The 25739-nt window shown below is 33.3% G+C and overlaps 4 protein-coding genes across 6 annotated transcripts; 2 read left to right on the plus strand and 2 right to left on the minus strand.

Moving 5' to 3' along the window:
• Positions 1-550: 550 nt before the first annotated feature.
• LOC115978728 lies at positions 551-4494 on the plus strand. Of its 2 annotated transcripts, none has more exons than XM_031100589.1 (2): positions 551-670; positions 4001-4494. In XM_031100589.1, the coding sequence occupies exon 2, from the start codon at positions 4014-4016 to the stop codon at positions 4248-4250; it is 237 nt and encodes a 78-aa protein (XP_030956449.1). In that variant the 5' UTR covers positions 551-670; positions 4001-4013; the 3' UTR covers positions 4251-4494. The 2 variants fall into 2 exon arrangements, with proteins under 2 accessions (XP_030956449.1, XP_030956439.1); XM_031100579.1 differs by lacking the exon at positions 551-670 and adding an exon at positions 683-785.
• A 1395-nt stretch (positions 4495-5889) lies between these two features.
• Positions 5890-7623, minus strand: LOC115977681 (probable aspartyl protease At4g16563). The gene is made up of 2 exons (XM_031099732.1): positions 6604-7623; positions 5890-6502 (listed from the first exon to the last, which is right to left on the minus strand). Exons 1-2 carry the CDS (start codon positions 7539-7541, stop codon positions 6034-6036), a joined length of 1407 nt encoding a protein of 468 aa, XP_030955592.1. The 5' UTR covers positions 7542-7623; the 3' UTR covers positions 5890-6033.
• Positions 7624-14219: 6596 nt separating this feature from the next.
• Positions 14220-21894, plus strand: LOC115978737 (transcription factor E2FB). Of its 2 annotated transcripts, XR_004088853.1 has the most exons (15): positions 14220-14679; positions 18070-18262; positions 18454-18513; positions 18671-18756; positions 18829-18917; positions 19030-19084; positions 19681-19733; positions 19843-19893; positions 20020-20068; positions 20173-20238; positions 20332-20408; positions 20568-20784; positions 21140-21206; positions 21326-21659; positions 21798-21894. XR_004088853.1 is itself a non-coding variant. In XM_031100598.1 (14 exons), the coding sequence occupies exons 1-14, from the start codon at positions 14476-14478 to the stop codon at positions 21454-21456; spliced, it is 1398 nt and encodes a 465-aa protein (XP_030956458.1). In that variant the 5' UTR covers positions 14220-14475; the 3' UTR covers positions 21457-21894. The 2 variants fall into 2 exon arrangements, 1 of the variants encoding a protein (XP_030956458.1); XM_031100598.1 differs by having other exon boundaries at positions 21326-21894.
• Positions 21895-22591: 697 nt separating this feature from the next.
• LOC115977763 lies at positions 22592-24221 on the minus strand. The gene is made up of 3 exons (XM_031099809.1): positions 23838-24221; positions 23022-23213; positions 22592-22939 (listed from the first exon to the last, which is right to left on the minus strand). Exons 1-3 carry the CDS (start codon positions 24069-24071, stop codon positions 22781-22783), a joined length of 585 nt encoding a protein of 194 aa, XP_030955669.1. The 5' UTR covers positions 24072-24221; the 3' UTR covers positions 22592-22780.
• Between the last annotated feature and the right edge of the window lie 1518 nt (positions 24222-25739).

Raw genomic sequence — 25739 nt, forward strand, 5'->3', positions numbered from 1 at the left:
CTTTTCTATTGGCGCAGATATTTTAGATTTTTCCCAAGTTGTTTCTGTACCATTTTTGCCCTTTCTTCTTATGGGACCTCGGACATGTCGAGGACTGAGTCGTCCTCGGCTGTGTCCCAAGGCCATTTTGTTCTTGTTTTAACGATCCTGGGCTATAACCCTTCTCGGCTCGGGCCTTGGGCCCCAATGAATAAATGGGATTGACCCACGAATTGTTGGGCCCCACATATATAAACCATTTATAATTTACCGTATGCAACAATAATAATTAACGAATAAAAAATAATTATTCATTTAGTTAGAGTATTTGTATTAGCTGGTACAAAAATTTATACTTATTTCAGCATAAGAATTTTTTTTTTTTTTTCTATTTTGCCCGATTACTTTTCAAAAACACACACATTATATTATCTTTTTTACACTACACATTTCATTAAAAAATATTTTTTATCAATTTTTTATTATTCTTTTAAATCATCTCTCTTTGTTACGAACCATGTATTTTTTTTTTTTGATGGATACGAACCATGTATTTCACAATTAGCATAACAACAATCCAAATTTACACATGGATATGAGTGATTTTTGGAGCTAATGTGCAAAATTTACGAGTCCTCTATGCTATTGGATATCCATAAAGCAAATTACCTTATCCAACTGTGTCCCTATGGTACTCTCTCTCTCAAATCTATTCGATTATCTGATTTTTCAGTGTCTACTCTAGACTGTCTCAACCCCCCCCTCTCTCTCTCTACGATTGACATTGATTGTCAGCATATTTCCAGGTATTGGCTCTATTTTCATATTAAATTTTTTATTTTTAATTTTTTTATTATTATTACACATGAACCCGGTGGGTTTTAACCCCACAGCCTCGCCCTCCACCTTAACTTTTCTAAATTTGGTGTGGGCTTTCGATCTAGATGAGTTCTCTGATTGAAATTGTATATGGGTTTTTGTCTCTATTTTTGTTTGAATTGAATCCGTGGTGCTGTTGTGTTGAGACAGTGATGTTGGCTTGTATTAACTATACATATATAAGGTATTGGTTTTATAGTGTGGATTGGTTATTCATCTGCATTCCAATTTACTTGAATTCTTATAGTTGGTGTAAACCATAATTTTTATTTGTGGTAATGATTTGATTTATGGGTTATGATTGGAATTGTACTTGACTTTCACTCAATCCACTTCTATAGACTCTTTTTGTTAATTTTGATGGCTATGTTGTTTTTTGTTGTATATTTGTGTGTTTGGTTTCACTACAGAATTTGTTTTGGTAGTTGGATTTTAGTGTTTGTTAATAAAGGTTCATGCTTTTTTGTTCTGAATTGCTAATTTGCTAATAATGCCATTTCGTGTTGAACTTTTGAACTTTTTTTGAGAACTGATTAGAAAGAACTTTTGAACTTGAACTGATGAAAGTGTTAGCAATATTACAAAACTCTAACTTGCTTGTGATGAATCAAGTAGTATGCATCACTTTCTATTCTGCCTATGCAACTTAAAAAGGTAAAGATGTGCCACATCTAACCTAACTATATTGTTTCTTAGTGCTATGCAAAGCTTAGATTTTCTGTGCTCACCCTAGATTTTTTTTTTTTTTTGTTTCATATCTTGTTTTCAAATTGTAACTGTAGTCCTGTTTGAGAAGACTGGAACCATTTATGACCCCTCCAAACTTTGCCCATTTGCCACCCCTAGCCCTAGGGGTGGCTTTGTTGGCTGCTGCTTCTTCTGCAGTTCTAGTATTTTTGATAATCTTCTGCAGTTCTAGTACTAGTAGTAAGGTTCAACACCTACCCGCACTTGCTTATTTCACTTTCTTCTTCCTCTTCCTCTGAGACGACGAACCAAAAAGCAGTGAAATCATTATCACAAACCAAAAATTTTATTTAGTTAATGTAATAAATTAAACAACTTAAACAATTCTAATCCTTAATAACAATAAACAATTAGGGCTTAAAACTGTTTGTTATCTTTGTTGTCCTATGGAAAATTTAATAAAAAAAGAAAAAAAAAAAGGTGAAGAATTAAACTTCATCATAAGTTAAAAAGTTGTCCATATAATGACATAATGTATCCTAAATTTTCACTCAAGCCCTTCAAAAGGGAGTATTGAAATCCTAATTCAAAAGCAAATTATCTTAAATTGTCACTCTTATAAATAGTAGCCCCTATTGATGAAATGATGAGGGTGAGTCTTGCTGAAAATTAAATTTGAATAGGAAATTCTTTGCCTTTTCATGATAGGTATCCCTCAATACTTGGCGACCATTACTAGTTATGAAATTCAATTATTTTTTTCTTTTATAAAAAATTAAAATGGAAAAGCGTGATGGATTGTTAACATTTATGCATTTATCAAAACAAGAAATTGTTAACATTTATGCATTACACATGAATGATTTTCTTTGATCTGTTTTGTTGGCCAAGGGACACTGAACTCGTAGCTTAGATTGTACCGTATGCCAACAACTCAACAATTTCCTGTTTCAGACTACACAATGCTAAGATGCATGCCATACACTGTTTATATTGTTGAGGTTATCAAATGGTCAATGTGATATTTTTAGTTCTTTTATTTGTATCTATCCACTCTAAACTATAGAAGTAGTGCACCCTAAACTTCAAAATTTTGCAATCAATACTCAAATTTGAGAATATTTTGTGATATCCACCCACCCTCCAGATTAGAGTCCAAATTAACGATGAGCTTTACAAATGCTCTCATAGTTTATGGTGTACATTGTAATTACTCTCATGAAATTGTTAATTTTGACACTAAGTTAGACGTTGGGTGGACATTGCAAAGTAATATTGAATTAGGGTGTTGATTACAAAAATTTTAAAGTTTAAGGTGCACATTGCAAATATCCTTTATAGTTTAGGCTGGATGATTGGAATTAACTTAGTTATTTTGCCTCATGTTGCCAATTGCTGGCCATTAACAGGAGTTGTTCTGTAATTTTGTCAATGCCTTATATCTCATTTGCTTTCTTCACATCCAACAAATGATCAAAGTAAATCTCTTGGAATTGAAACTTTGATGCAACCCTCTATGAATTTTGTAGGCCTGGAAAGCGATTTCCACTATGTAGCCAATGTAGGTGGAGGGTGAATTTCTCTAATATTTGGAATATGGTTTCAGCTTGTTTGACGTGGTTAATTTCACGTTAGCGTAATAATTGTACTTTTGAAGATATTGTGATATTAGTAGATCTTTTGAGGCTTATATTAGTTGGGACCTTATTTCAGTGGGGTAGAATGGATTTTACACAATGTATTTCCATTTCTGAATTTCTTCTTTCTATTCATATCTCTTCTTGAGTTACTTGTATTTGTTTTAAGTTCTGAGTGTTCACCATCGTGAACATGATGTCCTTTTTATGAAATAAATCTTTGATTACCTATAAGAAAAGGTGGAGGGTGAAGTTGTGGGTTGATCAAAACCCATTGGGTGCTACTGTAACTTACAAATAATAAAAAGAATTTACTTTGTAGATTTTTTTGCTTTCATAGATTTCCAATGCCTAAGAATTGAAATCTTGGGTGACAATGACTGAATTTACTTCATTGCAAGGAAAAGTGACCAATAGAAAGTCAAAGGATTTCAGTAGTTTGGAATGCCATAACTCATTTCTTGTCTCTGTACTGCTGCCTCAAACCCTTAGCTTTGTCCTGGATCCTCTCTTGTCAATTCTATACACACTCTCTCTCTCTACTGCATGATTCTCAACCAAAATTTTTAGTTGTAACTCCAAGAATCTTGTCAAGGTACTGGTTTTTAATGGGGTAATCAGATGTAACCGCACAAGTTGCTACATTCATTCATTGGTCTGTGAGGATAGTGTGGATTGTTGTAATGAATATGCAATGCTGGTGGCTCCCTCATAAACAGTTGTTAACAAGAATTGTTAGCTAGGTTCAATTCTTGTTTTGTTGTGTTGATGTATACAATATGCCTCTTGTCGATTGATTTAATTTATTCATCTTTCAGGGTAGGCCTTAGTATGGGAAATAAACCTGTGAAGCAACAAGAAAGGGAAGAGATACTATTGAAAGTTGTGCCTCCTTTGGATCATGCATATGTTAGATGGCTTGCTCGGGACGTTGAGAGAATTCATGGCTTTACTCCAAAAAACCCTTCTGCTGTGAAGCCACCAGAACATTATATGGAATACATGCGCTTGAATGGATGGTTGGATGTAAACTTGGATGATCCTGATCTGGCCCATTTATTCAAGTAGGTGATTATCTACTTAGTTGAGAATCTAAAAACATGACCAATGCTAGCTATAGTTGGATAGTAAGTACTGGTTGTTTAGGATGTTGTTGAATGGGGTTGAGATAGACCTTAACTTATAAGAAGGTTTTCTGATGGTATGAGCTTTTAAACAGCATTTCATATGATTCATATCTTATTGTATCTAATTTGAATTTCACTCGTACAGCAAAATATCTAATAAATGTCCCCCTTTTTTCTTTTCTTTTTATGTGTGTGGTTGGAACACACCAGTGTGTGAGAGAGCATTTTCGTCTGATTATGTAAAACCCATGAGAATGCTCTTACATCGCTTTATAATTAATGATGGTCTAACTTGGACCACAACGTCCGGAGTCAAACTTTTTCCAACATCAATTAATGCCACAGTGACCCATTCTTTAAATAAGAAACAACCGTTGTTTTAATGTACTAGTAGCGGACTTTTCTTCCTATTTTTTTAGACAAATTGAATCACGTTGGGGACAATTTGAGCACCTCAATTGTCACTTCATCTAAACCATTATAAAGTATACTTCATTATCAGCCTTTACTCGCCGCCACCGCCACCGCCACTTTTGCCTTTCTTTATAATTATTTTATTTTTTGCTGAATTTCTTTATAATTATACATACCTATATTATAAAGGATTTTGCTAACGTGTGTTCTAAGGACACACAATAATTTTTTTTTTGAAAAATTTTTCTTGAGAATTGAAAAAATATTGACAATTTTTACAATTTTCGAAAAAATGTTTCTAAAAATAAATATTTTAATGTGTGTCCTAAGGGCACACATTAACCGGATCCTATTATAAATTATCCTTTATTTAAAAAGTGTAGGCTGAATGACCAAAATTTTCAATTAAATTATACGGGTTTAAAGTACATTTTTTAACTTTGAAATTTGATGTTCTTTTCAATTTGTTCATTTTCTTTTCAAAATTTTCGTTTGATTACATGAAATGTAAAAATAAAAAATTTTAAACCTAAGAGGCCAAAATGAAAACACCCTCACCATTAAGGTCGCAAAATGTACTTTACTTCAATTCTAAATATGAACAACACAATTCTTTCACATTTCAAGGTATTGTTTTTATTCCCTTCGTCGCAATTTGTTTATTCTCTATTTTATTTTGGAATGTTTCAAAATATTATAATGTTTATAAAATTAAAAACCATTAATTTACTAATATTTCTATTATGTCCTTACTTTATTTTCAAAACCATTTTCGATAAATTTATTTAAAGGTAGTTTTGGAAACTTATGTACATTTTTATATAGTAGACAAGACAATAAATAATGTTTTCTTACAAAGTTAGATTTTTGAAATAAGACAAAAAAATTGAGACGGAGGAAGTATTTTATTTTTTCTTTACTTAATTATTTCTTTTTTCATCTTTTTCCCTAAATAAATTCAGGCTCAAATGTTGTTTTCTTCTCTCACTAAAAGTTAAAAATTTAACGTTTAACTTTAACACACCTATGCTACTAGTGCTCAGTATTGGGATGAAGAAGACTGAGTTCCTGGTAATTCTAAAAATCTACTGGATCTAGAGGTATTCGTATTACCAAATTATATATATAGAGTAATGCAAAATAATTAAAAAAAAAAAACCCTCTAATTAGTAATTACTTATTATATCCGGCCATCTTATTTTCATTTTACAATCAAAGCTTAAAAATAAATTAATCTGAAACTTAATAGTACTTAATACTATTATACTACTACTTCATGCATGGATTAGCCACTGAGGAGTACTGAAGGATCAGTTGCATGACTGTTGGCGTCGAAACCCAAACCTGTCATTCCTCAAATCAAACTCCACGTGAAAATTCTGCATCTGAAAGTTCCCCAATATTATGGATGGACCACCCACCAACTCTCTCTCGCCGGCAACCCCATCCGTCACCACCGTCAAGCACACCACTCCGCCACTTCGCTTCTCATCTTCCCACGCCATTGCAAATATATTCTCCAACGGCAATGCCATCTCCGCCCCTCCCTTGAAGTGAAACCTCAGCTCTGGAAACGACACCGTTTTCATCTCCTTTGACACGTTGAAACATGGCCTTAACCCCGTCATTGCTTCCACTCCCACCGCCCTCACTTGCTTCTTCACCTGCCTTCTAAACTCCGCCGCTACCAGCTCGAACACTTCACGTGACATGAACGTGAAGGTGGTCCCGGAGTCCACGATGGTCCCACCGCTTCCATCAAGTTGCGGTGATAAATACCTATATCAAAAGAATAATGGTTAAATAATTAAATTTGCTGTTTTTAATGGTTACAATGATCCTGAGTTAATTTAACAATTTAGTATCTATCAATTATCAACCTGTAGGGAACCTTGACGCGCTGCCCTCCGACGCTGATATGACGGAGAGCCACGTAGTAGTAAACAGAGAAGGCAGGTTTGTCAGCGAGTTTAGGATTCTTGACAAAGTCAGTGTAGCTTAAGTTCAATCCCTGACTCTTTTTGGAGCTTTTGTCGAGAACTAGCGAGCTGTTTGCCGTGGTTTCGTCCAAATGGTGGGAGAGAAAGCAGAAAGAGAATTTACTAAGGCCCAATTGGCTTGGCAACGATAATAAGCCACGTCCAAATCCCACAATACCGGCGGGTTGGAAAGAAGAGAAAACAGAGCAACCGACAAGGAAGTCATGTACGGTATTGTTAGGAAGGTTGAGGGTTTCGGAGAGAGCAATGCCGCCTGTGGAGCCTGAACCGTAGAGGATGAGATATGGAGGGCAGATCTGAGTGCAGTTATTGGAGCTTTGTTTGCAATCATTGCATTGAGTATTAGAGCGGTGAATCCAAGAGCATTTGGGGTTTAGACAGCCTAGGATCTTAGAGGAGGAGGAGAGCTTGGGAATGAATGGTAGTATTGGAGATCGGTGTGGGTTTGTGGTGGAGCTAGAGAAGGAGCAGTTGTCGCAGCGGTAGTGGTGGGTGCAAGGGAACCAAGTAAAGTCGCTGCCAGTGTCAAGAAGGAAAGGGAGGGTTTGAGAAGGATTGCCGAAGCTGAGAGAGATGGAATAGGCTCCATAGCTGTGGGAGAAGATTGGGGTTGTTGTGGTTGTGGTAGGTTGTGGATTTTTGAGGTGGTGGGCTCTGGTTAAGGAAGATGAGGCTAAGTAGTTGAGGTTTTGGTAGGGAAGGGGAAGTGGGTATTTGTGGAAATGTGAGATTGGTATGGTGGTGGAGGAGATTAAGGTTAAGAGAGAGAGTAGAGAGAGGAAGCAGAGCAGAGAACAAGAAGAAGAAGAAGCAGCCATGACTGTTTTGGGTATGTGCTTTTTGGCTTTTGAGAGAGAAATTCTAAAGCTGTTTGTTTGGGGATTATAATGGAATGGTACGTACTACGTAGAGTTATTAGTTACACCTATGGAGTGTGAGTGGTTAGGTTAGAGTGATAAATTTGTAGCTGTGAGGTTTTTAAGTGATTCAACTGTCCCTTTACAATTCGCAATGCATGTGTCTAAATCTAGATCTGGATTTCATGTGCAATATAGATAGGGTCAATCAATGTTGACAAGGGGAGGGCCCGAGTGCTTAGACATTTTAAGGTTTCTGATAGTTATACAAGCTACAACTTTCACTTTTCCAAGTTCCAAGTAAGTTGACAACAAGCACAAGCAGTTGTAACTTGTAAGGTTTAATTCATTTTTATTTATGTTCCTCATAAGTAAAGGGTGTTTTTTAACAATTTAGAGTGAATTTCAAGCTAAACTTTTTTAAAAAAAATTTCTCAGGGAATTTAATTTGAGCTTCAATGCTTTAACTATTTAACATCACTTTTTCAATTGATCTTAATAAATTTTTACAACAATTTCATATTAAATTCTAAGTGACAAATTGTTACCGGTTATAATATACGTCTAACATTAATATCATTTTTTCAACTACTAGTAAGATCTTGCTATTTATGATTTGTTGTGAATTTATCATGAAAATGTGTTAAACATAGTAGCATTACTCAATTTATCAAGTTATATTGTAAAATTTGTAGTAGTTTAATTTTAACATTTTCTTTTTTTTAATCATTATCATTCATCATTAAATGAGTATATTAGATTCTCATAAACTATCAATAACTTAAATAGATAGTAAAATGATGCTAATTAATATTTGGAAAAAAAATCATTAGATACTCCTATAATACAATGACACATTAAATTTCAAACAACTAAATTTTCAATAAATTGTAAAAAATTAAGAGTTTTATAATGAAATTATGTTACAAAATTTAAAAGATCTTATTTAAAAATAAAAAAGAAGAAACTAGAGACGTTTTTTACAGCAATTGTAAAATTTATTATAATAAAAAAAAATAAATTGCATCCGTAGCATTATTGAAAAAGAAGAAAAAAAAAAGCACCTATAATTTTCTTCTTCATTTATTATTGGTGCGACTGGCACAGACCATAAATTGTTTGTGGGTAAGAGAGAGAGAGAGGGAGGATGTACTTAGAAATTAGAATCTTAGATTAGGCACATGGATAGCCTTTTTTTTCTTTTTCTTTTTTGATAATGGGCACATGGATAGCCTGTACTCATGAAATGTCACTTTTTAATGGAGGCTACAAAGTTTTTTATTTTTTTTATTAATAAATATTCTATCTTCTTCTTGATTAAAGTTAAAATTTTCAAGACTTGGCTCGTTAAATAAAATAGGCTGATTACCCAAAAAAAGATGTCCAGAAACAATGATATAGTCTCTATAAAAAAAAAAAAAAAAAAACCTAACCCTTAAAAGGGCAATCATATATCTTTTAAAATGTTAAAGTAAGAGCAATGTTATGGCCACTTATCTAAGTAATCTTGCATGTTTAACAAAATCCAATAGACAAAATATCACAAAAATTAGGAATGGATTGCAAATATCTTTTTATATATATATATATATATATAAAATAAAAATTTTACTCTAAGCTAAATTAAGTGTATATATATAATAAATTCATTCCTGGAGACTATAACTCTAGCCATTGTACCCCTATCATACAGGAACTTAAACTATCACTCAAGTTGAAATATCCACACTAGGATTGAGTAGTCAACACTTTATGGTGTGTTTTGAATAGAGAATTTTAGCTAAGTTTGGTGCATAATAGAATTTAAATTTGTATCAATTAAAATTATCTATTTGGTCAATAAAGAAATTTAGACATGAGTTGAGAGCTTAAAATACTTTTACAAATTTTACATATTGAACTATTTCCAAAACTTCCCCAATCTTCAAAAACAGAAACAAAATCAGTAAAATGGATCTAGTCTCATGCTCCACCCAATCTCCAATAACTTAAGCTTATCAAACCACCATAGCAGATATGTTTCAATCCAACTCAGCTTGCAAATCATCTCCATCCTCTCCCAACTTTCCAAACTCATAATCAAACAATCTACAGCGATTTCACATTTACATTGCCATGGCCCATGCTAGGTTCACCTTTGCCATCTTTAGTCGCCATCTATTGTCCTTCCCAAGGAAAATTGTCTTATTCTCTAGTGTCATCGAGTCTAACATCTCCATAATGAGATTGTACACACTCCTACGATAACAAGAAGTATCAAATCATCATCAATCATATTGAGCACGAGTGCATCATTAGCGGTTGTGTTATATTTTATAGGATTTTAAATAATGGGAAGTAATTAGTTCCACATTTTATAATTTTTTGTAGATTTAAAACAATTTATTCATCCAAACCCATTGTTAATGTCACTCAAAATTCCAAATCACTCTAGGTCAGTGCAATTTTCATGATCAAATTAAAAACAAAATAATATGCATAAAAAGGAGGAAAAAAGTTTAGTTGCATTTTTGTAGTGTGTTTTGTGCAATGATATACTTGAAAATGAATCAAGTTGTTTATGAACAACTTGAGCTTTATTTGGGAAAAAACTTGTTTATATTTGTTTATTTAGCAAGCAAGTCAAAGTTAAGCTCAAGTTTAGGCTTGATTATCGAGTGAGTCAAGTTTAAAAATAATAATCTATTCGTGAACAAGTTCGCGAGGGCTCAACTTAACTGTATATAATATTATATTTTTATACGTATACTTATCCAAAAATATATTTATATAGATTTGAATTTGAATTGTACAAGTTTATAAATAGTTTCAAACAATATTAAATTATTATTTGTAATTTATTGATAATATAAATAGTCAATTCATAATAAAAAACCAAAGATTTGTGAAGGAGTAAAACATTTAAGTTATGATTTTACTATATATAGAAAAATAATAAATTTATCAAGTAGCTAGTAAACATGTTCATGCTTACTCGACAAAAAAAATGAACCAAATAAAATAAAATGAATAAGCTTGAACTTTTATTACTTTAAACCTTTCATTCTTTTCTTTATGATTATATTTTCAAAATTAATATTTTAAATGGTTAAGTGATGGGCAAGCGTCCCAAACCAATAAAAGAAACAGGAATGAACTTTGTATCAGATCCACACTTCTAAGTTCTAACATCGAAGTCTTAGCATAAATTTATTACGATTGTTGTTCCACCTATTCAAAGGAGTATTGCTTGTTACTCCCTCGAGTTCAGGGGAAAGCAACAATGCATGTTTAGATTATGAATTGCTTAGTCTACTTAGTAGCCATATGCAATACAATGAATTAAAAATAGGTTAGTGAGAATAAAAATGACAGAATAAAAGCAACCATGGGATATGAAATACACACAGAGAAGCATTGCTTTTATGTTAAGAAAAGTTAATCAATACTCTAAGAACATTAGTTTAGTAAATATTTTAAAAAAAATTTAATGGAAAAAAAAATAGTTAATTGTTTTGAAATTTGTTATATTTTCAATAAAAATAATGTTAAAACTTTTCTAAAATAGTTTATTAACAACTGTTCTAAGAACACCGGTTAACATGACCCTTTATATTATAACCAATATATAATAGCACAAAAAATAAACAAAACTTTGAACAAAAACAGATCAGGATTAAAGTTAGCTTTAAAAATCAACTTTAAAAAGGCATCAACTTTCAGTTTTTAGCTTCACTTTAAAAAAACAAATATTTTTCTATATAATTTTATTCATTTTCTAAATCAATATATATGTTTCACAAGTGTGTAGAAGCCCATATTCGTGGTCAGGAATCAGGATACAGACCGCAGGAAAGTCCAGCCCACGAGAGATAAATGCAACGGCGCCCTAATAAAGTGGCGCCTAGTAGTGAGGTTGGAAAGTGCTGAGTGCTGACTACTGGCTAGTGCTTTCTGGTTGGTGGGACGGTACATTTGTCCATTGCTATTTCCAATTACGCGCCAAATACTCGCCACTTAATTTTCCTTAACAATAGGCGGGCATCGCCGATTCGAACGAAGTTGGAATCACATCCACCTAATTTTTATTATTATTATTATTTTTTTTTTTGATGGACCTAATTTTATTTTTGTCGTCAACCAAGTGCTTATTATTCTCCACATCTCCTCGAGAGCTCAAATAACTCGCACTCATACCTATCTGCACCCTAATCACTTGGCTAAACTAGTATTTTTTCTAATGCCAAAGCCAGCGATTGATATTCTTTAGTCTTTAGTCATTTTTAGCTTGGTCAGGCATGACTTTTTTTTTTTTTTCTCTTTTTTAAAAAAAAAAAAAACTAAATCTTAGATTTTGATTCCAATGAGTTTATTTAGTAAACTTTATAGTTGTTAAATAAATGATTTGGATTTGAAATTCTTTTACACCAAAATCAATTGGTATTTTAATCCAATGATAAAGAACAATTATTATGAAGTGGACACCATTAATTCAAATCATATAATGTCTATTAAAAAAAAATACATATATATACACACATAAGTTTAATACAAGCTGGTTGCTCAAAAAAAAAAAAAAAGTTTAATACAAGCTATTTTAATTTATCAACTTAAATTTATATTACTATTAAACAATTTCATAAGTTAATGAAACTTAGATTTTTTTTTTTTTCATTTTTTTTTTATAAACATGATATGATTTGAACGGATGACGTTTGCTTCATAATGATTGTCTTTTATGATTAGATCAAATTACCAATTGCTCTTCATAAGAATCTAAGGCCATATATATATAAAAAAAAGAGAGACCCCTAACATATAATATATTAATTCTATTCGTCTTATAGTTATAGTATAACTATAAATAATTTGTAGTCAAAAAGTAATTCTCTTACTTAGAATAAACAATAATAATAAAAAAAGACATCTTCAATTGGCCTATAAAATGCTTTATTTATCTGTCTTGCAATGTAAAATTTTTAATTAAGCCCAAAATTTTGACAAATTGAAATTATTTGTAAAATATTATACTCTTTTCAAATATTCATCATTTTATTATTACATTTTATTTTATTTACAGTAGTTTTAGATTGTACAAATTTTCAATCCCCCACATATTTTACTCTTCCTTTTTTTCTCTATCAAAATTAAAGTTAGAATAATAGTTTTTTTTTTTAACAAATTCATTACTGAAATTCATTATTCAATAATTGAAGTTCAACATTGCCAAGAGAGACATTAAACATCTAAAATATGATATTTATTATAATACCGATTGTTTCAATACTTTCGAATTAAGAGTTTAAAAATATGCTTTTATCAATATATGAAAATAGTCCAATCAATGTATTAAATTATATAAAAATGTTGAATTATATTAATAATACATTTTACATTTGTGTCTAGCTCTAAAATCTGTTAAGTTGGCGTAGACTAGGTCCTATTTTTGCAGACCGTGAATTCAAGAAAGGTTTGAAAATAATCTATTTGTAGTTGAATTGAGATATTTAATAGAAATGACACTATTTAGAATATACTATTGTTCAAAATTTTTTATTTTATATTTAAGGTACTCTACACATATCAAAAAACTTCATAACTATGTGGCCATATTTTGCATGAAATACATTTAAAATGCCAATATCAATGTTAATATTTCATGATTTTGGCATGATGATCATATCAGTATTAGTATAAAGAAACCAATTTTATAGAGACTAGAATTGTTAAAAAAAAAACACAATTATTAAATTAATGACTTTGCAAAGAAGTGTTGAATGAGTACTCCTGTTAGGATATTGGAAGAAACTAACGATTATTTTATAAAATATCTTATTTTGATTATTGTTGTAGGCTAGTTTGGTATCTGAATACAAGTTATTTTAATTTATCAACTTAAACATATATTCTCTAAAACAAAACATAAAAATATATTAGTATTAAACAATTTCATACGTTGCACGATCAATTAGTTTTTTTTATTTTTTATTTTTTATATCTTAATAAAAAAGTTTGATATATAAAATTGAATTAATAATCTTGATTTAATTCAAAATTAATATTTGATGGTTGGCTTTACTAACAATTTAATATAAATTATACCAATCAAGTTACACCCAATCTAATTAAATGTTAATATTATATCATTTAATAGTTTTTTTTTAATTAATATCTTAAAAAATCATGATTGAATCAATGAATTCCGTTTCTATTCTTAATAAAATATATGCATCAAAAGAGTACAAAAATACAATAAATTCAACCGTTTAAATAATTATTTTTAGCATGATTATACTTATCAAATTTCGTAGGTGATATTTATCGTTGGTGATATTTATAAGCAGAAAAGAGTATAAAAATACAACAAATTCAACCGTTTAAATAATTATTTTTGGCATAATTATTGCCTATAGAAGTAGGGGTGCCCAAAATCAAAATAGGAAACGACCACATTGCCCCACCGAAGCGGTTAAGACATAGACATGAAATGGTTTTTTTTTTTGCCTTTCTTTAATATTGAATTAAATAAGGAAATATGCGGTAATAAAAATAAAAAAAAAAGAAAGGAAAAAAACAAAAATAGTATTATAATGCGTGAAATTTTTATAAGTGCTTCCCTCCACATCTATATCCGAACTAAATTCCCTCCTTGTTTCTGTCCTTTGTTTCCCTCGTTTTCTGCTCTCTTTTCTCTCTCCCGCTTTTTTATTTTCTTTCATTCCAAACACCTTCTCTCTCAGATCCCTACCCACTCTTCCTCTCCTTTCCCTCCAATTCCTTTCATTTTCGCTTTCCCTCTCAATTCCCTCCAACTCTCCACAACTCACGAGCTAATTGCTCTTTTTTCCTCTTTCTTACAAAACCCTCAAACCCCATAGCCCTGACTCGGCTCCATCGATCTTGAACCGGGCTCTCGATGTCGGGTCTGCAAGCTCCGAACCGGTCGTCGCAGCCACAGATGGGTCAGATCATGCAGCAGCCGCTGAGGAGGCAGCTTCCGTTCTCGTCTTTGAAGCCGCCGTTCGCTGCTCCAGCTGACTATCACCGCTTCTCTGATCCTCGCCGCGGTGGTGCTGCCGATCACGATGTTGAGGCCGAGGCCATCGTCGTTAAGCCTCTCGTGAGTTTTTCCCGGTTGTATTAAAAAGATGGAATTTTTATATAAAAAAATTTGTAGTGTATTTTTTAGTAGTTTGTGAATGGAGAAGAGAATTATGTTAGGATCTGGTTGTTTTGTGAATGAGATGAGTTATTGAGGTTCTGATTTGTTGAAATTAGTGATTTGAAAATTCGGAGTTAGTTATTGGTGTTGGGAATTGTCGAATTTGTGGAACAAAAATTGGTACTTTGACTTACTAGTATGGGCTTTTGTTCTTTACATTTATGAATTTCAGCTTGAGGTGATAGTTTTTGTGTTATTTTAAGAGTTCAAGGACTAGGTGAATTAGTAAAAATGGAGTCTTTTTAGGTGGGCATTTGTTTAATTGTGTGGTTGACCATGTGTATTTCATCATTCATCATTGTTGTGTTTCTTAAACTTTCTTGTTACTTGTACAACATGAAACTATGATTCTGATTGTGATCAATGACGCATTAGTTGCCAAATGCTCTTTGTGTCTCGAAGATGTTTGAGTCTTGCATGAGAGAATGGATTTATTTTGACTAACACTTATTTACTGATCTGTTTGTGTTGCTATTTATGCATGACTGCCTGCTTTATTTTTTACTAACAAGTTTCTCATTCAAATTATAGTCTTCTTTGGTGCTTGTTGGGGTAGCAATGAGTTGAGGTTTTTGGTTGAATTTCAGCTATGGACTATGGCGTGTTAGAGCATCTCCTTATGTTGCTTTCTTATATGTGGACTATAGTGAAGGGTAAAATTTTAACATCAGATAATTTGAATTAAAAGGGGAATCATTATTAGGGATTGATTTAGTATGTGTAAGTCAAAGAGTGCTGGTAATCCAACTTAAGTCCCAGCTTGTGGGAACTCAATTCGAGTGGGAACATGCTACTTTGCCCTCGCCTGCTTTAGATTCAGATCTTTTAGTCTTGTTGGAGTGTTGGACAGCTTGCATCTTGTTTGATTTCATTTGTATTTTGTTCTCTCTTTTAGGGTGTCTTTCTGTGTACTTCCAGTGTACTTGGGCTTGACCCAAATTTATCAACTTTTTTTTTTCTTATAATTTCTTTTGAGAGAGGTATCTTTGGCTTCTCAATGTAGCCACACAATGCACATCCTTGCATCATGGCTGATAAAATTAGATTGAATATCCATTTGCAAAAGTAATTTTAACGAGTAGACACATTGAGTTTAGTATAAAAATTTTAATTGCACGGAGTTTGAAATGTCTGAATGCTGAACACATTTGCTAGAATACCTTCCCATTGACAAATATTTTAGATTTACATCTTTATGTAGCCATAAAATTTTTATCCTTGTACCATGGTTGCTATGGGTGTAGGTCTTTGAACATCTGTATTGATGATACAAATGTTTGGGGTGTCCCTCTCGATGTCCAAATCTATAATGTGAGTTAATTACATGGTTCTGGAAGGGACTGAAAGATCTTCTACTGTATCATTTTACATTGATACTTTTACAAATTCAAAGTACTGATGCTAAATGCTGATTATTGTGTGATTGTCATTGTAGCCATTTTAATGTTTAGAAAACATATCATTGGTTGTGCTGGAAATGGATGTAATGGGTGCTTCCAATTTTGAGACTTGTTTGATTGACATATACCAATCAAATTCAATGTAATAGGTTTGTTAGTTGTGACACCAAAAGCTAGGCCAAACAAAGAAGTTTTTGTCTGCAACATTGTTGTGTCTGAGATGGGTTTGTAAGTTAGTGCAAAGCATTGATTAGAGGAAAGAAGAATTTTCTGTCACCCCTAGAGAAATCATCCTGCAATACATGAGAATCATCCTTTAAACATCTTATACTTTATTTTAGAGATGGGTGCCTGTTGATAAAATTACAGCCAGAGTTCTCACATAAAAGGGCTTTTTATTGGGTCTTACAAATTCAAGTATGTGGGCCACACACCTCCAAAGTTCCCTCAATATCAATACCCCTATTATTTTTTTAATTTTTTTTTTGAGAAAGAATACCCCTATTATTTAAAAGCCCATTCAAGACCCAATCTTATTGCAACTCATATTTTATTGTAAAAATGATCTCAACCAAATAAATTACAGAAATATATCTTACATCTTCTAAAGGACATCAATGTAATCTTTTATTACCCTCTTTATTAAAAAAAAACTTATTGATGTATTCCTTGAAAGCCTATTTAAAAGGCTCTAATAAACATAGAAGGCATAATTTTGAGTAATACAATTTTATGTTGGAAATTTTCAATTGTTGGGTTCTGATTTCTAAGTTTTTCTACTTGGTGCTGATTCTTTAGTTTTTCTGCTTGGTGGTGATTCCTGAGTTTTTCTGCTTGGAGCTCATTCCAAGCAAACCCTTAGTGTTTATTCTTAGGGCATATCTGTGTTTTTGGCCTATAAACTAATTATGCGAGGTTAATATCATGTTTTTTTCCTCACACCTGACTCTTGCATTTAGCATGCAAAATGCTGTTGCTTCTTGCCTCACTTGAAATGTTCTTTCCCCACACCTTAGGTGGATGTATCATGCAGTTTGAGGCCCTGAAGGATTGACGCTTATGGAATCTGATGTATTACAGTTTTGGTTGTGGTCTAATGGGCTATATGTCATAGGGTAGAATCTATTGCGTTGATTCTCATTCTCACTGGAGTTCTTGGGTTTGGAATGAGCAAATAAGAGGTCCCACTATAATTCCAGTGTGTTGTCTGATAAGTGTGAGAGTTGATTGTTGAATGACATTTATTTTTACAGAGTTCAAGATGCTTGGTTGGTTGGGTTCCCTTTTCTGCATGAAGTATTAGAGGTCATTCTATGTGTAAACACTATACTTGTGTCTGTTAACTAATCATGCAATGTTTATCCCATTTCCTTGTTTCCATTATTTTATTATATAAGTTACTTATCAACATAATTATTTTACTATGAGTTTGCTAGTTAGAAAATTAAGATATTTAAGGAGTTTTCCATTGAGCAATCTTAGAAGTTTAATACATTTTTAATCTTTAATGTATGTTTATAATCTAGAATGATGAGATTCTTACAACGCAATGATCTTTCTGTTGACAAACATGGCTATCTTCATTGTTGCTACTTTTGTTTTGGGTTTCATTTTTGAGATATCTTACCCTTTTAAATGATGTTTTTAGTGAATCTCCTCATTTGATAGGTTAAGAAATGGCTAATTTCTTTCTACTTGTATAGTCCAATCTCTTGAAAATTAGGCTGGTTGTGAATTTGTTGATTTTTGCCACCCAGCATGTATGTTTTATGAGCATTCTTTTATCTTGAATGGAGCGTAGAATTCTTGCTTTCAATTGAATTGTGATGAAATATATTTGCCCATGTTTCTAATTGTGTTTTGGAAAAACCAAATGGTTTTTTATCAGCAATTAAAGCGGAAGAGTGAGACAGCAGATTATGAAGCTGACTCTAGTGATAGAACAACTGTTCCAGGATTCACTGAAGTAATTAATAGTTCCCTACAGACACCTGTATCAGTAAAAGGGGGAAAGGCAAACAAAACATCAAGGCTTACGAAGTGCAATAAGTCTGGACCTCAAACTCCAGTTTCAAATGTTGGTGAGTACTAAAACTTATTGAGCGTGCTTCCCATATTTATATTTCTGCACATCGCATGTTAAGTAAGACCAGAAGGTGCTAGTAAGAATTCTCTCAATTAGCATAAACTATTCTGTTTCTTTCTGTCTCCATTGGTCCTAGCAGAGAGCATTAGATACATTCACTGAATAACTTTCTGTAAAATTTGGCAGGTTCTCCTTCTGGCAATAATCTCACTCCAGCTGGTCCTTGTCGTTATGATAGCTCTCTTGGTAACAGAATATCTACTTATTCCTTTGTTGATTATGTTATATTTTATTTTATATTATTTTTAAACTAAGCATGGTTAACATTGTTATAGGCTCTGTTTGTGGAACAGAGCAAGTGCATGTTTAAGAGTGACAACAAAGTCCTATGATTCTCATTCAGGTCTCTTGACAAAGAAGTTCATCAATTTGATCAAACATGCTGAAGATGGTATTCTTGATCTAAATAAGGCTGCGGAAACTTTAGAGGTGACTATTTTTCTCTCTGGTTCAACACATCAATTGTTGTAAAGTTCTATTAGTGGAAGATTTCTGCTACAGGTTCAAAAGAGGAGGATATATGATATAACAAATGTCCTGGAAGGAATTGGTCTCATAGAGAAGAAGCTCAAAAACAGAATTCAGTGGAAGTATGGAGAATTTCCCAACTTTTTAAAATTTTATATTTGTTATTTTAAATTTTGAGAGTGTATTCTCTACTGCACATGAAGAGTTACTCAATTTGATTGATTGTTTGATTAGGGGACTTGATGTCTCAAGGCCAGGAGAGGTTGATGAAAACTATTCCAGTTTACAGGTATGCAAAATAGAGAAATTGTTTCTTGCCTTGCAAGCATTACAGTTGCTCAGGCTCTGCATGACTCTTTGAAGAGTATATGTGTGCATGAGGGTTCTTAATCTTCTTGTTTTTTATTTGATTTTATTGTTTCTTTTGAGAGTATGAATTTCCAACTCTTCTTGGTTGATTTGATGTAGTGAAGCTACTGTGATCTATATAAATATAAACTAAAAAATGCCTTGTATGCCAATCATTTGGAATTGGCACGCCACACCTAGTGCCATAACCCATTGAAAAAAAAAAAAAAATCATTGGCCATGGTGTTTGCATGCACCAGTTCAATCCACATTCTTTCCAGAATATTGTCCTTGTGGCAACTTTAGTATGAATCCTGAAAATGAGTGGAAAGGTGAAGTTGGCCTTCAGTGTTGAATAAGGCTTTTGACTTGAGTTTAGTATCTCTGCATCACCATGTAAATAACATTGAGATGATGATCAAATACAGTTTGTCTACCATGTGCATAAATAATGAACTAATGATTGCATATTTTTGAAGGTGAAGATATCTTTACTTATATTTAAAAAGGCCTTATTATCTTTCTTTTAATCTGTAGGCAGAAGTTGAAAACCTTTCCATTCAAGAGCACAGATTAGATGATCAAATAAGGTTATGTAGCTATGCTTTCTTAATTATGATCTGTTTTATTTTATTAATAACATATTACTATTATTTTTTTTGCTTCCATTGGTGTGCTGAGGCTTCTCATCTATTGCAGAGAAATGCAAGAACAATTGAGGGACCTGAGTGAAAATGAGAACAATCAAAAGTAATTTTTTTCTCCTTTACCTCCACCAAAAATCCATTCACTTTTGTGATGTAATTTCACTTTTTTGGGTCCCTAATTGGCAATCATTTTAACTGTCATGCTTATCTAACCTTTGCGCTGTGTTAGGTGGCTTTTTGTCACTGAAGAAGACATCAAGGGCTTACCCTGCTTCCAGGTATGTTTTTTACTAATGTTATTGTATATTCTTGTTGTTTGGTCACCTTGTGTTTTCCTAAAATAAGCTGTTATCTAAATATATATAGTAATTGCTTCTACCAGAATGAAACATTAATTGCAATTAAAGCTCCTCATGGCACCACTCTGGAAGTCCCGGATCCTGATGAGGTAATTGAAGAGCAGAGAAGATTGACACAAGAAGTTCATTTTGTGTTTTTACTTGCAAAATTCTCAATGCAACTTTTTTCTAATTTGTACCAGGCTGTTGACTATCCCCAAAGGAGGTACAGGGTAGTCCTAAGAAGCACAATGGGTCCTATAGATGTTTACCTTGTCAGGTATTGTTCCTTATACTTGGTTACAAGGCCGTTGCATTTTCTTTAGTCATTACTGTCTTCCTTGCACTCCCAATCCTAGTGGAAGTAGTGATAATTAAATATTTGAGAATTCATATAATCTGACACTCTCTCTCCATTTCTTACCATCCATCATTCTAGTCAATTTGAAGAGAAATTTGAGGAGATTGAGGCACCTTCAGACTTCCTGCCTAGTTCAGGGCTTAATGAGAACTCATCAACGGCAGTGGTCACTGAGGAGAGCAGAGGAAAGGAGATTGAAATGCAGGGACAAGATGCTGAGACACTCTGCTCAGATCTTAATGCCTCTCAGGACTTTGTGAGTGGAATTATGAAGATTGTTCCGTCAGATGTTGATGTAAGTCTGGTTCTTGATTTCTATTGGTATAATAGCTTTTTGGAAGATACCATCTGCGATAAACATTTTTTATTGGTTCTCTGGACCTCCAAAAAATGATTGAGCAGAAGCAACAAGTTCTGATTTCTCAAATACCTATTTAGAATAAGATGACATTAAATTACTGAAGAATGGATTGGTTTCTGATTACTAAGTGCCTTCTTTTTGGTTGATTCTGCTTGCTGAAATATGTTATAATAATAACTTCATAATTCACAAAAATCAGATTCCACTACCAAATTGTTGTTCAAGTCATGTTGAGTTTGTTTTTATCTCCGATAAAGAAAGGAATATTTACAATATATTTTTTTTTCAGAGTGATGCAGATTACTGGCTTTTATCAGATGCTGATGTTAGCATCACAGATATGTGGAGAACAGAACGTATCCTCCCAACCAGATGCTCACCCCTCCCCTTTTTTGTTTTTGTTTTTTATTTTTGTCATTTGCCCTGTCTTAATATCTTGACAGTAAGTACTGAATTCCTTGATTCTTGACGATAGCGGGGGTAGAATGGAACGACTTGAGTACACTTCATGAAGATTATGCCATGGCTAATATTGGCATACCACAGCCCCAGACTCCACCATCGAATGCAACTGAAGGGCCTCCTGCTAACTCTACCAGAAGTTGAGACCTTGGAAAGTGTATGTTGATGAATCAAATTGTGGATACAAGGACTTTAATGTGATGAGAACCTATGATGTCCAACCATTCTCATTTGTTTAAAACCCTGGAGGTTGGAATGAAGGTCCCCAGGAGATGCCTGCAGGAGGTTCCCAGAAAAAGTGCAAGGAACTATTGGATGGAAGATGGAGGTAGCAGGTTCATTGTACAGTTAAGTAACATATTTGATCTGTCATTTTGTAGTTAATAAAAAAAAGAAGAGAAAAGATGGTACCATTACTTGTTGGGTACACCCTTGTATATTATTACAATTCTTGGCTTTACTGTATTGACTAGCTTGACCTCTAGGTTGACTTGGCAAGTAATGAAGAGATGTATTTCATATGATTAGAAGTCAAGAAGAATAAAGGAAAAAAGGGATCAATCATCCGGTTTGCTACTTTCATTTTTAAGTATATGATGACTTCTAATCATTTTTGGTAATGAAATGGCCATAATATATGCTATTATGCTGCCTGATTTGTGCATGGAGTTTTTCATCAGTGGGCTGTGGCAGTGAACATCTGGAAGTGAAAGAAACATTTGGGGGCTGGAGCGGGACTGATAAGATTTTTATTGCTCTCTATGCATAACATATTACTTGTTGTCCTCGTAATGGAACTTGGCATGTTTATGAATAATGATTCCTCAACTGCTCATATTCGGAGGCATTTTGAGCATGAGTCAATAGTCATTACCTGCTTATTAGGACTGCCAAAAAATTTAAAAGGGGATTTTTGCAAATGATAATAAATGCGACTGAATTTGATTTTCAAGAGTCGGCCATTTCATGTAAAATTTTTGAAGAGTAGCATCCCATGAAGATCTAACCTCTGAGAGTCGTGTGCTCTGGTGGTGCCAACATATAATAACGGTCAGTTTACTGCCTTCGGTATTGTACTTTGTAAGCTTGTTCATGTGATAATTTTTATTTTTTGGGATAATTTGTTCATGTGAACCTTAAGATGCCACAAATTGGCTATTGGTTGTTTCACATAATTGTTTTCTAAAGTTATAAACTCGTGTTTCAAACCTTTGGTAATTTTCGGGATTTGCTTTGTTTTGGAATTGGAGTGGCAAGTAAAACAATTAAGAGTTATTAGTAAGGATAATCTCATCATGAGGTTCTGAGCTGGACTCTCTCTTTGGTTGTTAAGGAGGAAGAGAAAAATTCATACAACTTATTCAACAGCAATGGACTTAAACTAGTGAAAATTCATTTGCATTATAATCTTCGCTACAGTAAGTTACATGTGAAACATAGCTTGTGAGCTGGGAAGCACCAAAAGAGGCTAATTCTGTTTTTCAACTTTCTTTCCTATCCACCTAGCAACAATGGGAGTCAGAGCAACTGTCGGAGGAAATCTTATTGGAGATGCGGCCTTGTGTGCGGCATATGCCAAGGCAAAGGTACCAACTTTCTCCCCGGTCGCATCAACTGAGATCCCCACCTGAAAGTATAATACATTCAAAAACCATATTTCGTGTAAAGTCATTTTGCAGTTCGTGGAAGTCTATATATTCTGCACTTACCTTTTGTAGCAAGGATTGGACATCAACGCCAGCGTTGATTAGTGAATAGCAGAGTGCGAAAGAAATCAAAGAGAGAACAATGGAGGTGGCCAAGTAGGCTCCTCCATACTTTGTTAGCAGTTCTTTGGCTTGATCACCCTTTGATTTTGTTTTCTCATCACCTTCCTTTTCTTCCTCTTTAGAGCTGAATATCTGCAGACATCACCACATTTTTAAAGACACTGTCGGTTTGGCAAAAACTTTTTTCTTCTAAATTTATTTGCTTATGTTACAAGTTTTTAAAGTTTCACTTTTTCAATTTTTCTAGATACTAATATAGTTTAACCAAGTTTCAGTAAAATAAGCAAATAGACTGTCAACAAAAGAATTCACCCCTACTATTTCATTTCTAAATTTGTGTCTTATCTTCCTATATATAGGCCATCTTTGATTTGCATTATCAAAAACAGAAACGATTCATATAGATTATAGACGAGTTTCCCTGGCTTCAAATATCCCAAGATTATCAAACTTTTTTTTGTGATCTTTTCTGGGACAGATGTGCCAATGGTTGGTAGAGGACCTTTTTCCATCAAATTTTTTACACACACACACATATATAAACATGTAAACTCTGAAAATAAACGCACAAGGGCCCAAGTCAGCATGTTAGTATTAGGACTTAGGAGTGCTACTCTACCATTTACAATGGAGAATATGAGTAGAGTAGCCATATATAAGCCCAGTATTGAATGAAAATGGGAATTTTTAGAGCTCCACAAAGTAGAAACAAGCAAAAACGAAAAGACATATATGGAGAAGAGAAGAAATGGGTACCTTCCAGAGACCAGCTTCAAGGCCATACTTCTTTGTAATTTCTTCAGCTGAACCTGAAGATGAAGAAGGGGTTTTAATTTCCTCAGTTTTTTCTTTAAGAGCTCTGACTCTGAAGCGCTTGAAATTGGATTTGGAGGGTGGAATTGAAGCAAAATTTCGGATTCTGAGCTGCCCCTTATTGAAGAAAGAAGCAGAGGGTAGAGTAAGAGAAAGGGATAGCATGGCTGTTGCCATTGTTAGCCAACCAAAGGTTTTTATTTTTTTGGTTTTGTATTTTTAAGGTATTCAAACATTCCTTTTTTGATACCTGTAAGTTCAGAAAGAAAGAATAAATATCTTACAAAATTTCTGAGAGAGAGAAATTTATACGTGTCAGAACCAAGCAACGATGAAAGACAAGGTCGATAGTCCATATATAAGAAGATGATGACATTAGGATAAGACGACAACAAAGAAATTAGTTCTTTATTACTTTACTGCCCCCACAATGTTCAGCTATTTTCAATTCAATTCTAAATAGTGACTGAAGTGGGCCTGAAGAGCAGTAAAGGGGTATTTTGGTCTTTTTGTAGGCCTTCCGACACCCTCAGGAAAGCTATGGTCATGGGCCTCAGCTTGGACATGAGTATACTTACCAAAATGGGCCTGGGCCTGGGCCGGATCCGTTAACCCTGTTCAAAACCGATTAAATTAAATATTACTTTTTTTTTTTTTTTTTTTATTAAGAATTTTTAGGGCAGTGAAAAAATGGAACAACCCGGACTTGACATGTTATATCTCATGTCTGTGGTTTAAATTCCACATTTTTCTTATCCAATCTACCTTTAAAAGAAAAAAAAAAAAAACCATTCTCTTTCTTTGATTCTCACTTCTTTCACTCTTCTCATTTTTTTTTTCTTTGTCTGATTCTAGCGAGGATTGATCTCTCTTTATAATCATTGTGGCTCATTTTCATACCTCTAGTCTAGGAATCTTGCTTAACATTTGTTGACTTATAGATCTCTCAGCTCTCTTTATCAAGACCACCACTAAGATTAAATTTTTTTTTTTCATTCAAAGCAACCCTAATAGTAGAAAATAAAATCCACTTGTTTGATATCATCTTGATAGAATAGTGGATATTGAAGGCTTTAGAGCTCTACTTTAAGTTTTCTAGAAAATATAATGTGATGGCCATATTGATTGAATATTAATCTGAATTAGTGGAGTGTGTGTAGATGTGTGTTAAGTCCTACATTGGACATATATTAGGTCGATATAGATTACCTTAATGATAGTAAAGGTCACGGAATGAGCATGAGAACTATAACTAAAGGGAATTGAATTTTTTGATATCCCCTTGACCACTTGATTTGGGGGATTTTTTTTGTCAATTTTTTTTCCTTTCTAATTTTTTGTGTGATTAATAGTTTTTTGCCATGTGTCCCACTTTGTATGTCTATTTTTTTTTTCTCTTTTATTTTAATGTAATGGTTCATGTTAAATTTTTTTAATGTTAAAATTATTATCACTGAAGCATTCTTTTACATAAATTGGATAAAAATTAATGGGAGTAGATAGAGTATATAAAGTGAACATTTTTAATTGTGGGGCCCAAATAATTTATGGGCCGGGCCCGTTTACCCGTGAAGGGGGCCAGAGGCCCAAGCCAAGGAAAGGCTGTGGCCCAAGTTCGGCGGGATAGCCTTGAGATTCAGCTGAGGACAGTTCTGTCCTCGGCAAACCCAAAGCCTCACCAAAGAGAGGGGCAAAAACGGCATAGGATTAAGTTTGAAAGGAAATCTAAAATATCCGGGGAAAGCTGCCCTTACTGCCATTCAATGCTCTGAACCTGACAGAGCCGCATTCTTTGGCTTTTACAACCACTCCCAACGACTTTGGGTATGGACTGATGGGACAAGT

This window comes from Quercus lobata, chromosome 1 (genome assembly GCF_001633185.2).
Source record: "Quercus lobata isolate SW786 chromosome 1, ValleyOak3.0 Primary Assembly, whole genome shotgun sequence".
NCBI lineage: Eukaryota > Viridiplantae > Streptophyta > Magnoliopsida > Fagales > Fagaceae > Quercus > Quercus lobata.

Coding starts and splice junctions, on each gene's coding strand:
- LOC115977681 (XM_031099732.1), bottom strand. CDS start 7,541: ATGGCTGCTTCTTCTTCTTCTTGTTCTCTGCTCTGCTTCCTCTCTCTA. Junction 6,503..6,603: donor CGCGTCAAGGTTCCCTACAG/GTTGATAATTGA, acceptor CTTTTGATATAG/GTATTTATCACCGCAACTTG.
- LOC115978728 (XM_031100589.1), top strand. CDS start 4,014: ATGGGAAATAAACCTGTGAAGCAACAAGAAAGGGAAGAGATACTATTG.
- LOC115978737 (XM_031100598.1), top strand. CDS start 14,476: ATGTCGGGTCTGCAAGCTCCGAACCGGTCGTCGCAGCCACAGATGGGT. Junction 14,680..18,069: donor CCATCGTCGTTAAGCCTCTC/GTGAGTTTTTCC, acceptor GTTTTTTATCAG/CAATTAAAGCGGAAGAGTGA. Junction 18,263..18,453: donor AACTCCAGTTTCAAATGTTG/GTGAGTACTAAA, acceptor AAAATTTGGCAG/GTTCTCCTTCTGGCAATAAT.
- LOC115977763 (XM_031099809.1), bottom strand. CDS start 24,071: ATGGCAACAGCCATGCTATCCCTTTCTCTTACTCTACCCTCTGCTTCT. Junction 23,214..23,837: donor TTGAAGCTGGTCTCTGGAAG/GTACCCATTTCT, acceptor TGATGTCTGCAG/ATATTCAGCTCTAAAGAGGA. Junction 22,940..23,021: donor TCCAATCCTTGCTACAAAAG/GTAAGTGCAGAA, acceptor TTATACTTTCAG/GTGGGGATCTCAGTTGATGC.